Source organism: Microtus pennsylvanicus, chromosome 2 (genome assembly GCF_037038515.1).
Source record: "Microtus pennsylvanicus isolate mMicPen1 chromosome 2, mMicPen1.hap1, whole genome shotgun sequence".
In the NCBI taxonomy this organism is placed as follows: domain Eukaryota; kingdom Metazoa; phylum Chordata; class Mammalia; order Rodentia; family Cricetidae; genus Microtus; species Microtus pennsylvanicus.
In genome coordinates this window covers 1,907,752-1,920,547 of record NC_134580.1, presented here as the reverse complement: position 1 = coordinate 1,920,547, position 12,796 = coordinate 1,907,752, and the positions used below count along the sequence as shown (strand labels likewise).

At 47.2% G+C, this 12,796-nt stretch overlaps 1 protein-coding gene across 5 annotated transcripts in view; it reads left to right on the top strand.

The window, feature by feature from the left end:
* Positions 1-12,796, top strand: part of Trappc9 (trafficking protein particle complex subunit 9) — a 434,664-nt gene that overhangs the window by 77,467 nt on the left and 344,401 nt on the right. For all 5 annotated transcript variants that reach the window (XM_075959473.1, XM_075959472.1, XM_075959470.1 and 2 more), the window contains one exon: positions 6,690-6,816. In XM_075959473.1, coding sequence (XP_075815588.1) covers positions 6,690-6,816 — 127 coding nt within the window. The remainder of the gene's footprint in view (positions 1-6,689; positions 6,817-12,796) is intronic.

The following is a 12,796-nucleotide window of genomic DNA, read 5'->3' as shown; positions in this document are numbered from 1 at the left end:
GTGTTGCTGGTGGCAGGCTTTGAGGTGTCCCTCTGTCTACGGATCAGGATATAGCTCTTACCTACTGCTCCAGTGCCGCCCTGCAGGCTGCCATGTTTCTCATCATGATGATAATGAACTGAGCCTTTGAAACTATTAGCAGGCATCCAACGAATGCTTTCTTTCCTAAGAGTTGCCTTGGTCATGGTGTCTCTTTACAGCAATAAAGCAGTGACGAAGACAAGGACTGAGTGCTGTATTGTTGATCTTCATGGTACAGAAGATACAGATTTAGAGGACAGTTTGATATCATGTTCACTCAGCAGAATGATAGTAGTAGATTAACTCTGGGGCCTGTGAGTGCTCCAGCCATGGGTTCTTGGCCAGATTTACTGCAGCAGACATGTTTCCTCCTGTGGAGCTGGCCTTTGATTTACAGAAAGTGGTAGGTTACCCCCATAGCGTTTTTGCCACTCTTGCACCCACGCAACTCTCTTGCCACTGGGTCATCATTGTAGCTCACAGGTTCACAGTGGGCAAGACTATTGATGACCTTGCTCCCCAGCAGCCTCAATAGCACCATCTAGTACTGTGAAAGCCAGCCAGTAGGAAGGAAACTTCCTGGTCAGCATGGACTTGATTTCTTCATGTCCTGTGACCAGAGTGTGTGCTGTCTTCAGCAGTCAGGCCTTAATACCAAATTCTGGTGGGTAACCAAGAACAATGATATAGACTGTTTTATTTTGGGCGTCCCTGGGACATACCAAGCCCTGACCTTTTTATTTGGCAAGCTATGTCTTTTGGAAGGAGCATGTTTTCCTATGTACGATAACTTTAGTTATACTCTTTAAATTATCTGTCTGTCTGTCTGTCTATAAATGGAACTTTTAAAATAGTACATTTTTAAGCTTTCCGAGTGTTAGTTGTTTCTTCCTGACTCCTTCCTTTGTCCTACTTTCTCACCTCTCTCCCAACCTAAACCTCTCTCCTCCTTATTCCTCTTTCCCTTCATATCATCTTCAACTCTACCACTCTCTGAGATCTGCCTTTCCTGGCTTCTACAGGTTTAATACTAAGAGCCACAGCTGAGTGGGAACATATGACCTTGGTTTGTCTGGGTCTGGGTTACCTTGCTCGGTACACTGTCTCCCAGCTCTATCCACTTACTTGTAGCTTTCACAATTTCATTCTTCTTTATAAGCGAATGAAATTCCATTGTGTAATAGGTACTGTGCATGCTCGATTGATTTCTACTTTTTTTTTTTGCTGACACAATCTCACATTTTATTTCACAAATATCATTTACAGGAATGAATGTTCTGCACTTTGTTATTTTTCTCTTGGTGAAAACATCCATCTTAGAAATTTCTACTTTTTTTTTTTTTTGAGGAACTGCCGCACTATAGCAACTGCACCACTCCGCACTTCCCCACCAGCGCACCGGGGTTCCTTGGTCCCCGCATTCTCACCATCATTTGCTGTCATGTTTTCTTAGCCCTAGCCATTCTGACTGTAGGAAGATAAAGTCTCACAAAAGCTTTTCTTTGCCTTTCTCTGATAGCTAAGGTTGGTGAAGACTTTAAAAATATTTTTTTAGCCATTTGTATTTCCTTTTCTGAGTCCTGTCCAGTTCCACAGGTCACTGTTTAATTGGGTGGTTTCTTTTCTGGTTTAGCTTTTAGTGCCCTGTGTATTCTAGGCATGAATCTTCTGTTGGTGTCCAGCTGGCAGAGCTTTTCTCATTTCCTAGGCTGCCTCTTCAGTCGATGGAGTTGCCTTCACTGCACAGTCTCTTAATTTCATGAGTCCCACTTGAGGATTGTTGGTCCTGTTTCCTGTGCGGCCAGAGATCTATTCAGAAAACCTTTACCTGAGCATATGTCCTGAAGGGTACTCCCTATACATGCTCCCGGAAGTTTCAAAGCTTCATGTCTAACGTTGACATCTTTGATATATTTGGAGTTGATTTGTGTGCAATGGGAGAGACAATGAGTTTCATTCTTGTTCACATAAATATCCAATTTTCCATCATCTGTTGAAGATGCCATCTTTCTCCAGTGTGTATTTTGATTATGCAGTTCCCTCTATGGCACTTCTGGGCATCTTGAAATTGACATGGTGTATGTCTTGGTCACTGTTCTACTGCTGTGAAGAAACACCATGACCAAGGTAATTCTTGGTGGCTAGCTTACAGTTATAGAGGGTTAGTCCATGATCATCATGGTGGGAAGCCAACGGGCGTAGTGCTGGAGAAGTAGCTGAGGGCTTTACATCCTGACCTAAAGGCAGCAGGCAGAGAGAGAGAGAGAGACAGAGAGAGAGAGACATAGACAGAGACAGATAGATAGACGTTGGGCATGGCATGGGCTTTGGAACCTAAAAGCCCACCCCTAGCAAAGACACTTCTTCCAACAAGGCCACATTTACTCCAAGAAGGACGACATGCCTCCTAATCCTTCCTAAACAGTTCTGCTAATTGGGAACCAAGTAGTCAAATATATGAGCCTATGGGGGCCATTCTCATTCAAATCACCACAGTCTGTTTATATTTCCATCCAGTTAAGATGATTTTAAGACTGTCACTGTATGTGCCCATGGGAGTGTGTGTGTGTGTGTCTTGTGTGTGTGTGTGTCTTGTGTGTGTATGTGTCTATGGGAGCGTGCCTTGTGAGTGTGTCTGAATGCCCATGGGAGTCTGTGTGTCTTGCATATATATGTGTGCATTCTGGAATGTGTGTGTATCTTGTGGGTGTATACAGGAATTCTAGTTGACTTTGGGCACTTAGGGACTTTAAACTCTGCTTTTATGGATTCCTATTTTAATATTGCTGTGGTTAGAGAATATACTCTGTATGATTTTAGTCTTTTAAAATTTACTGAAACTTGTTTATGGCAGGATGTCTGGTGTGTCTCAGAGAATTGCCCAGAGTGGTGAGAAGCATCCGGATTCTCCAATGATGGCTCTAGTGGTCCATAGATGTCAATTTACTTAATAGGTTTGCCACCTCATGAACCTCTTCTATGCTCTTATTGATTTTAATTGTTTTAACAAAGGGATGTTAAAGCTGCCAACTTCAGAGGAATTATGAAACTTGCCCACCCTTTTTATTGTATGTATCTGAGGCTTACAACAGGTGCTAAGAGATGCTATAGGCAGTAAAGTGTTTACAAGAAGATGAATCTATCTGCCAATTTATGTGCTGACTTTTCTTGAGGCAGAACAGTTAAAACATGCCTAATGAAAATCCCTAATACACCATATTAATTCACTCCTCATGGGCACCTGGCTCTCCAGGCTCTTTATTATGCTTGTCTTTGCATCCTTTGACCTTCACTCTGCTCTCCTTCAAGACGACCTCTGAGTCATTCTTTCTCCTCTGATTATGTAGCATCTTCTTTGTGCTTCTAATTTCACTTGGCACAATGTCCAGGTCCATCCATATTTTGGCAAATGGCAGGATGCCCTTTTTAAAGCCAAATAATATTCCAGTGTGGCTTTATTATTCATTTATTTGTTTATTTATTTGATGTATGTATGGATGCATTTGTGTGTTTGCACACACATGCGTGTGTGCATGCTCAAATGCAGAGGATAGCGGTTGATGTTGTTTTTCCACCTTATTTATTTTGGGGTTGGGAGGTCTTGCTAAGTCTGGAGCTGCCTACCTGGTTGTCTGCTAAACCCCAGGGATCTTCCCACCTCCATCTCTCGAGTGCCAGGATTACAGGTGTACGGGTGTACTCTGCCATTTGTGTGTTTTTTTAGATGTTATTTTTATTTACGTGTGCATCTACACGAGTGTATGTCATTTGTATATAGTACTCATGTGCTTGCCAGAAGAGGGCATTGGATTCTCTGGATGTGGAGTTACAGGCAGTGTGAACCACCTTACCTGGGTGCTAGGAACTAAATTCTGGTCTTTGTGGCACCTCCCCAAACCGTCCTCAGTGTACTTTTCTGCACACCGCATCCGCTGTCTAATTCTTTAGGTTGTTTGTATATCCTGAGCATTGGCAACTTGGGGCGAGTGTCCTGACGAGGTGGTGCCTTCATCCCCGAGGGTTGTCTGAACAGGCAAGGATCTCATGCAGATGTGACTGTGGTTTGAAGAGGCACCATGCCAACTGGAGGCCCGTCGGCCGTGCAGTGGGGTTTGCTCTTCTCTATAACCATGTCACGCTGTTGAAGCACAGCCATGTTCCTCTGAACTTGACTCAAATGTGGGGTTTCAGGGTGTGTCAGCCATGATCGTACTGTTTGTTTTTCCTTGGTTTTTTTGTCCCCCCTTTCAGAATCGGGGAAAAGATGTACGGCTTTCTTCCTCCCCTTGAAGATTCCATAGCTGACCTAATGCAGACATGGATGTCTTAGGTTATTAGAAAGAACAAGATGAGCTGTGAAATCATGGTGCGCTGGTCTTCCATGCCAGCATCAACTATGGCAATGCCCAGTGGCCCGTGAACAGTTTCCCATCAAGAGTTCGGCAATCACATTTTCTCCTCTCATAAGGAATGCTATAATTAAGTGATAACTACTTTCTATTAAAAATGTTCTTTTGTTTGCATGAGTTCTTTAAATTCTGGGGTGGAAAACATAGTTCTTGAGGGCATTAGGGGCCCCTCATTTGACTGGTATCATTGTTGAAACTCCTGATCAAAACAAAATGAGATATTGATTTTTGAGTGTGATAAGTTAAGACATCATGGGCGATTTCCTGTAGCTTGGCTCATGTGGGAGATGCCAGGAGCCACCAGGATTTTGAGCTCTCCCTTCCATGTGGTCTCATGGGATACTTATGGCCAGGCCTCACCTGTGGTTAGTCTTTGGGACTTGAGAGGGACAAGTCCCTTCCCTAGGTCCTTAAGACCTGATGCCTCCCTAAAGGCTTCAGTTTCTGACATCATTGCATTTTGGATAGTCTCCCATATGAGTTCTCGGAGACACAGCTCAGTAGTGACTGAAAAGGGAAACATATGTGTGAGATGTCACCAGGCCCTGAAAGACGACTCTGCTCTGCTGTAGCTAGGGGCACCCATGGATATTGGGGTTCCCCGTAGAAAGCCCCCACCCCCAGAAAAATGCTGATCTGAAGCAAAGTATCAGGGATGCTGATAGAAAGGCTCTGTCAGTGACAGACACACCCTAGTTCACCAGTCAAATGGCCATTGACAGCGCACGTGTGTGCTAGCATGTGCTGGGACTCTTGGGCATCAGAGTAAGACTCTTCCTTCTCCACTCGAGCAGCCTTTGCCAAGAGTGGCAGAGGACTGGTTGGCACTGAGCCTCCTAAGCCAGGCTTTGTTCCCAACATGAAGCAAATGAAGTGATCTGCTTGGTTCCTTGAGTCCTTTGGAAGACTCTAAGTTGTGGGTTATTTGATCATTTAGGAACTTTTTACTTTTTAAAGCTTCTATTTCTGTTTCTGACTTGGTCTGTGTGTAACATGTATGTGGGCATCAGTGGAGTCCCAAAGAGGGCATTGGATCTTCTGGAGCTGGAGTTACAGGTGGCTGTGAGCCACCTGCCATGGCTGCTGGGAACTAAACTCGGGTTTTCTGGAAGATCAGCAAGGGCTCTTAAACACTGCGCCATCTCTCTAGTCCTAGAGACATTTTTCACTTTGGGGACAAATTCAAAAGTGATCCTTTTCATTTCTGCTTCCCATAGAGACCATGTAGATGGGCTTCTAGCAATAGGGGAGTTCTTGACTGGACTTTTAGGACTCATGGTTCCCAGCCCGAGTAGCTCAATCTCTGCCCGTCGTCTCGTGTTTCTCCAACTGCGTACAAGACAGTGATGTTGAAGGTGTGCCCAGTGCTGGTGTGTGCAGGTTGCTGCCCTGTGGTGTGCCACCTTGTCCTCAGGAGCTCACACTCGTTTGTTAAAGGAGTCACTGCTTTTACATTAGGACAGCTAGACTGTACAGGAGGCGTGCTTCCTGACAGAGATGCACAGGGCCTAGGGAAGGCCAAGCTCTTGACCTGAACCCAGGTCTCATTTGCCCATCCCTTCTGACTGATTTCTGGTGTTTTCCTAGAAGGCAGAAGCTCCCCTGTCCCCCTTCCCTTCTTTTCTTAAGTCTTTAAAACACCATAGTGAGGACACCACGGGTATAGAGTCAAACACAGGGCCTTTGACAAGCTGCTTTCTCCTCTTACCAGACTTTTCACGTGCAGAATTGGGAGGGGACCATCTGCGCTCTCTTGGAGAGCCTTCACCACCTGTGTTGTCTTTTCCTTCCCCAGTGACAAGCGACGTGTGTGTGCACATATGTGTGTGTGCGTGTCTGTGTAGCAGTGGTTGCAGCAAGCAGGTTTACCTTGCGAAGCTCACTAGCAGCATCAGAGACTTTGTTTTGTGGCCGACTATTCCCATGTTTCTCAGATGGACAAACTGTAGTGTCGGCTCTGTAGGGACTGGTTCCTGTGTGGCCCTGGGTGCTTAGTAACTGCCCACTGGCTTTATGGCCCTTGGTCAGGCTGTATTTCCCTGGTGCTATACGCATCCTGGATGGCGTAGCTCATATGCACAGGACCTTCAGGGTGGCAGCTGCTGGTGTAGTCAAGGAATGGAGCTGCCGCTGTCACTGCTCTTTAACTTCTGATGGAAGCCTCCCTTACTGGCCTGGACTGCTCCGGTCAAGCTGAACAAAAGCCACCCGCTTCTACTTTATCTGCTGAACCCAGATTCTGTTTTGTTTTCTCCTCAGAGAAGAAAGATGTGACTCAAAGCCTGGAGAACTATACAGCCAAGTGTCCCGGGACGATGGAGCCCATCACCCTTCCGGATGGCCTCACGCTGCCTCCTGTGCCCTTTACCAAGCTGCCCATTGTCAGGTGAGGCAGTGGGCAGGGTGCGGGCACTACTCTGCTTCTGTTGCCAGCTCTCTGGCTCATGACTTCGCTTTAAAAATGTTATTATTTATTTTTGAGAATTTCATACATGTATGCAATGAAATATGAAAATATCTACCCCCTGTTTCCATCTCCATGTCTCCCCATATCCTTCCCAGTCCCTACCCCATCTCCATTTTTATGGCTCATGAGCTACTTAAGCTTGACCTCAGATCTTAGAAGCAACAATATCTTACAGAACCGAGGCAGTGTTGTCCTGTAGCTGCTGTGGTCCATGCCTATCACGTGGTAGAGCCGTGGACAGATGGGATCCTGGTGATTTCTAGTCCAGGATGGAAAGCAGCCAGACCTGGTCATCTCCTGCTCACAGGTGTGGGCGGCCTCCCTCTCCTGGACCTGCTGCCGGCTTTTCAGGAGCAGAGACGGTCTCTCTCCTCCCTGTGTCTATGCTCACTCCCTTGAGGCTGCAGCCAGGATCCCTCACTGCCTTGGGATATCCAGGCCCTGCACTGCTGCACCAGCCTGAAGCAGGCCCCATGGGTCCTCCACTGGGCACAGATTTTGGAGAAATTTCTGAATCTCAGAAAGATTTGTTTGAGGGCTGAAGAGAATCAATATGGCATTTTTCTGGGGTCACATCGGTGTAAAATTTTAGGATCCCCCCATGGTGTCTTGGGCACAGCTGTTGGTGCTTACGTGCCCTGGGCTCCCCGCACAGTCCTGCGGTGCTCCAGGGCGGTATCACTCATCCTCTCTGGGTAGCAGCTGCCTGCTGCTGTTGTGACTTCAGTGAGGCTCTGTCGAGGCCATGCAGAGCTGTGTGTCAGACACGCTGCTCTCTGTCCTCTTCTAGGAGGCCATTTTAGCTGCCTGATAGAATGATTGGGGTGCAGCCCTGGGAATCCCAGGAAGGGTGGCTGGACACAGAAGCCCCGGCAGGTCATGTCTGAGTCCATCCTTCTCTCCATTTCTTTTCCCTCCCTCTCTCCCTCCCTCCCTCCTTCCCTCCCTCTCTCTTTCCCTCTCTCCCTCGCTTTCCCTCTCCTTTAATTTTTTTTCTTTTAAATTGGAGACAGGGTCTCATGTAGCTCAGGCTGGCTCCAAACATACTGTATAGCCAAGGATGACATTGAACTACTCCCTATTCTTTTGCCTCTACCCCCTGAATGGTAAGATTACAAGTTAACTTTCTAGCCAGGCATGGTGGTGAACAGCTTTAATTCCAGCACTCAGGAGACAGAGACAGGTGGATCCCTGAGTTTGAGGCCAGCCTGTTCTGCATAGTAAGTTATAGGACTGCCAGAGCTACACAGAGAAACCTTGTCTTAAAAATCCTCAAAACAAAGCAAAATAACAACTATAACAACCCTCCTAATTCCAAGACTTTCCTTTCTGTGATGCTGGGGTTCAGATCCAGAACCTTGCACATGCTAGGCAATTGCTCTTCTCCTGAGCCCTATTCCTAGCAGAAGACAGCAAAAGTCTCTGGTGCTTCCTTAGTCCAGATTCCTACCCTTAGGGGCTATGTTTCTGCTAGAAGTATGTCACCCGCAGGTCTGAGGCAGGGCTGTATGTTGTTCATCCTTGGCAGGAGTTGGAAAGAAAGGGTCTTTCTTGGGCTTTTCCATAAGTGAGATTTAAAGTGGAATGTATTTGACTTGGGATTGAGGGCTTGATTCGGTTTTCAAACTTAAGGCTAGGAAAGCCTTTCTTAATACTTCTGTATCTGTTTATTGTGACTTGGGTCCTGGTGCCACACCTGGGTGTCCCAGTGCTCAGCTCTTAGACCATTGAGGACCCTAGCTCAGGGAATGGTGCTGTCCACCTCAAGACAGCCTTCCACAGACATGCTCACAGGCCCACCTGATCTAGACAAACCTTCCTCAAGATTCTTTCTTCCCAGCAAATGTGTGTAGAGTCACAGGCAGACCCTGTTGTCACTTCTCCTGCGTTCTCCATCTCCACTTGAGGACAGCCAGTGCAACAAGCTATGCACTGGGCCAACATGTTTTCATAGAAACGAGCTGAGGACCATTGGGCTGTAGGAACTACTAGTCAGTGTTTGTCACTGTGACCAAGTGCCTGAGACAAAGCATCTTAAGTAGGAAAGGTTCATTTTGTTTCATTATTTCAGTCTTCAGTTTATGTTCCTCTGGCTGCATTGTTTCTGGGCTTGTGGTCAGGCATCACAGCAGGGGCATGTGGGGAAGAGAGCTGCTCACCCCCTGGCAGCTGGGAAGTAAAGAGAGAGAAGTGGGGGAGGTGGGCAGGGCACTGGGACAACATACACACTTCAAGGACACATTTTCCGTGACCTGTGTCCTTCACCCAGGTCCCAGCTCTGTGAATTCATTAGAGGGTTAACACACCAATGGAGCAAGTGCTGTTTTGAGCCCACAGCCTCTCAACAGGGGTTGAATACATGAGCCTTTGGATGCTTCCTATCCAAACCGTAGTAACCTCCACGCCTAAGGCAGACTTCATTGGTTTAAGTATTAAAAACATCAGAGGAAGGGAGTAAAAGTGACATGGGGAGATGGGAGCTTGGTGGTGTGAACACAGAGGACCAAAGCTCCCTTCTCTGATGTATCATAAGTTGGTGATGTGAACATGGAGGAGTGCAGCTCCCTGCTCTGATGCACGGTCAGTTGTTTAAAAACAGCCCATATCCACGAGTCAGGTTTCAGAGGTGCTGTATCGAATTGTTAGATACAAGCTAATTTTTTTGGAGATACCTCAAAACTATGATTTCTTGTTTTTAGAATAGATGGTTCTTGCCTTTTTCCATTGGATCCTTTCTTGGTTCTTGATAAAACCATTTTAGCAACTTACAGGAAAAGGCCTACCTGGAAGCATGCACTAGGCATACCCCAGAGTGGCTCCGAGTAATGATTATGTAGGTTAATAAGAGACAAACACATCCCTGTTCATGTCTGATTCAAAACTCTCTTAATCAGATATGTACCCAGTGGTCAAGATGAGCAGGGTCCTGGACATTTATGGGGTTCATTGACTGTCAGGAATGACGTCGTCTTGGAGTGATGTCACTGCCTCAGTGCCATTGGGTGCAGCAGAGTGAAGTCAGTAAAGACCAAAGTGTTCCTGCAGAACTCTGTGGAAGGACTAAGGGGAGCCAAGATGACCTTGAACTCCTGGTCCTCCTGTCTCCACTTGCCAGTGCTGAAATGATAGGCCCACACAACCACCCCTAGCGTGTTGTGGATTATTTGAGAAGAATTCATTGCAGGGCTCAGCAGTGTTTGTAGTTAGCTATCATCTAATGACTGGTGTCTAACTGAATTAGCTAACAGGGGCACCTACACCGGCAGAGACCTGCCCTTCCCATAATTGTGGCCCCGGGGGTTTTGAATTTGAGCTTTGAACTGGAATGTGGGCCAAACGCTGACCTATGCTTCCCCTGGACATGGTGGAGAATGAGAAGACAAAGGAAGAAGGCTTCATTAGTTCCCATGCCATCCTTCTCAAGCAACATGTTTGTACCCACTGCCCTCGTTCACATTTCACTGTTGCCCAGCTTGGTTCCTGTCAGCCACAGGACGCCAGGGAGACCTGGGATTCTGAAGTGTAAACTATCTCCAAATGGAATATATTGAGACGGTCCCATCCTGGGCGCTCGATCCCTCGGATTCTCTAGATGCAGCAGCATCATCTGCCAGATCCAGCATCCCTTGTTCAGGAGCAACTCAGGCTGAATGAAGGATGTGGACTTTAAGTCAGGTGCCTTGAATGGCGATTTTTCTAGGGAACACATTTTGTAAAATGACATTTGATAGGAAAGGGTTGAGTCATGAGTGTATACTGTAATGAGTTACGGGTCATTCTTCTCACTGACTGTTCTCAGAATTCTTGGACATATGCAATAAACCAGCTGTTTGGATGGAGGACGCCTCAGAATGCCCATCCACACTCTATTTTCAGTGGGGCTGTGGCTTGACACAAAAAGTGTTTGTTTTTCTGAGAACCTTGAGCTGCCCTACCCTCAAGTACACAGACTTGGAGGTTCTGTCCAGTCCCCCCATCCAACAGCCTCAAGACTTAGCATCTCTCACTCTGCCCAGCACTGCCGTTTGCACCAACAGCCATCGTCTGTTCACAAATAATCATTGTCTTAAGATCGGGAAAGGAGGGAAGACTTTGCTGACCTACTGTGTGTGCGAGTGCCATGACAGGCATCCAAACATTACCTCAAGCAGCACCACAGTGCTCTGTAAGAGAGCTGAGGGGCACTCCCCCTTTCCTGTCTTTATTCAGAATACACAGGAACACTTATATCAGGCAGATGGAAAACGGAGTAGTAGGTGTGACTGAGGTGAGGCCGGTGTGTGAGCTGTCCCTCGCTACAAGCCTCTCTTTCATGGGAGGGCCTGGGTTAGCACATGGAGAGTAACACAGAAAATACACTGTAGAACGCAGGCCACCTCTTCTCAACTTCCACCTCCTATTGGGTGGGTGGTGAAGGGGGCGGGGTCAAGGTGGGTCTGCCTTCCAAGGGATATCCCTCCTTAGGAAAACTGGGGACCAAAGACAGGGAACATCTTTCCAGCGGCACATATTACCAGAACACCAGTCTTTGCTGATCTCATAAGCGAAAGCTGAGCCACTGAACCCCAAAGCCATCAGCATGTGTTGTCCCACTGCTGGGTCCTCCAGATTTTAATGAGGGTCCTTTTGTCAAATGCAGGGTGAATCTCCGTCTGAGAGGAGCTCTGGCCTCAGGCAGGGTCCTCGTGGTGGCGGTGGGGGTGCGCGTGAAGCATGGGCTTCCTGCGGTCAGCAATGAATTTTCACCTCAGTGCTCAGCTTCAAAGATTCGGACACTGAGTTTAAAGTTCAGCTTCTGGGAGCATGTTTACTGCATTTACTGAGAGCAGCAGGCTCAAGTGCTGGACAAGGCTTTGGTACTCAGCCCCCTCACGGCTCGAGTCAAAACAGAACTGAGAGGCCATTCTGGTCCCAGATAGACAGTCTGATGGGTCTATCCTGATGTGTCCTTGGAGAAGGAATCTGAGAGCGTAAACCCAATTTTCTAAGTCCTATCCACACTTATTGTGAGTGGTGGATGTGTCCCTTGCATGTGACCTGAACCCTGTCAGGGCCTGGGTGCTAAGTACCATAGGGGCTCTTGGCACAGGGTAGGCTGGAATCCTCTAGGACAGTGGGTCGTGACACCTTGCTGGTTGAATATCAGATATCCACATTATGGTTTATTATAGTAGCAAAATTACAGTTATGAAGTAGCAATGAAATAATTTTATGGTTGGGGGTCACCTCAACACGAGGAACTGTATTAAAGGGTTGCAGTAATTGGAAGTATTAGGAAGTATTATGGCCTCTCAGTTTTGTTTTGACTTGAGCCATTTGAGTGAGGTTCAGCCACTGAACCCTAAAGCCATCAGCATGCGTCATCCCAGTGCTAGGTCCTCCAGATTTTAATGAGGGTCCTTCTGTCAATGGACATGGTCTATAGTCCATCCAGGTGACATCATTTAAGTTGATTGGTGTGGGTTGGGCTGTTCCTGAGACCTCGTGTTGACTTATTGCTTACAGCACAGTGTGTCTCTCACTCAGCCTGGTGTTAGTGGGTGGCATCCTAGGCATCACAGTGGCCTGCTGTGAGTGCCTATGACCCAGGCTGTGTTGTCTTGTTCGTGGCCTCCTCAGCATCTGGCTTTGCGTGGCTGCCATGTAGGGTACCAGGAGGCTGATGTAACGCTTCCCCACAGGGCTGTGTGGACTTCTCAGCCCTTGGGTGCTGCTGCATGTGTGTCCTTCCCTTCCTGCTCTGAGGCTAGGAGGTAGGGTGGAAACACCTTGGTCTTTCTCATCCTTACCCTTGTCTGCTCTGTTCTAGCCATCTGGTCCCAGAGGCCTCACAGTGCTGTGGTTTAGAGCTGGTATTTCTGGTCATCATCACTTTCCATCGATGGCACTGCGGGCTACT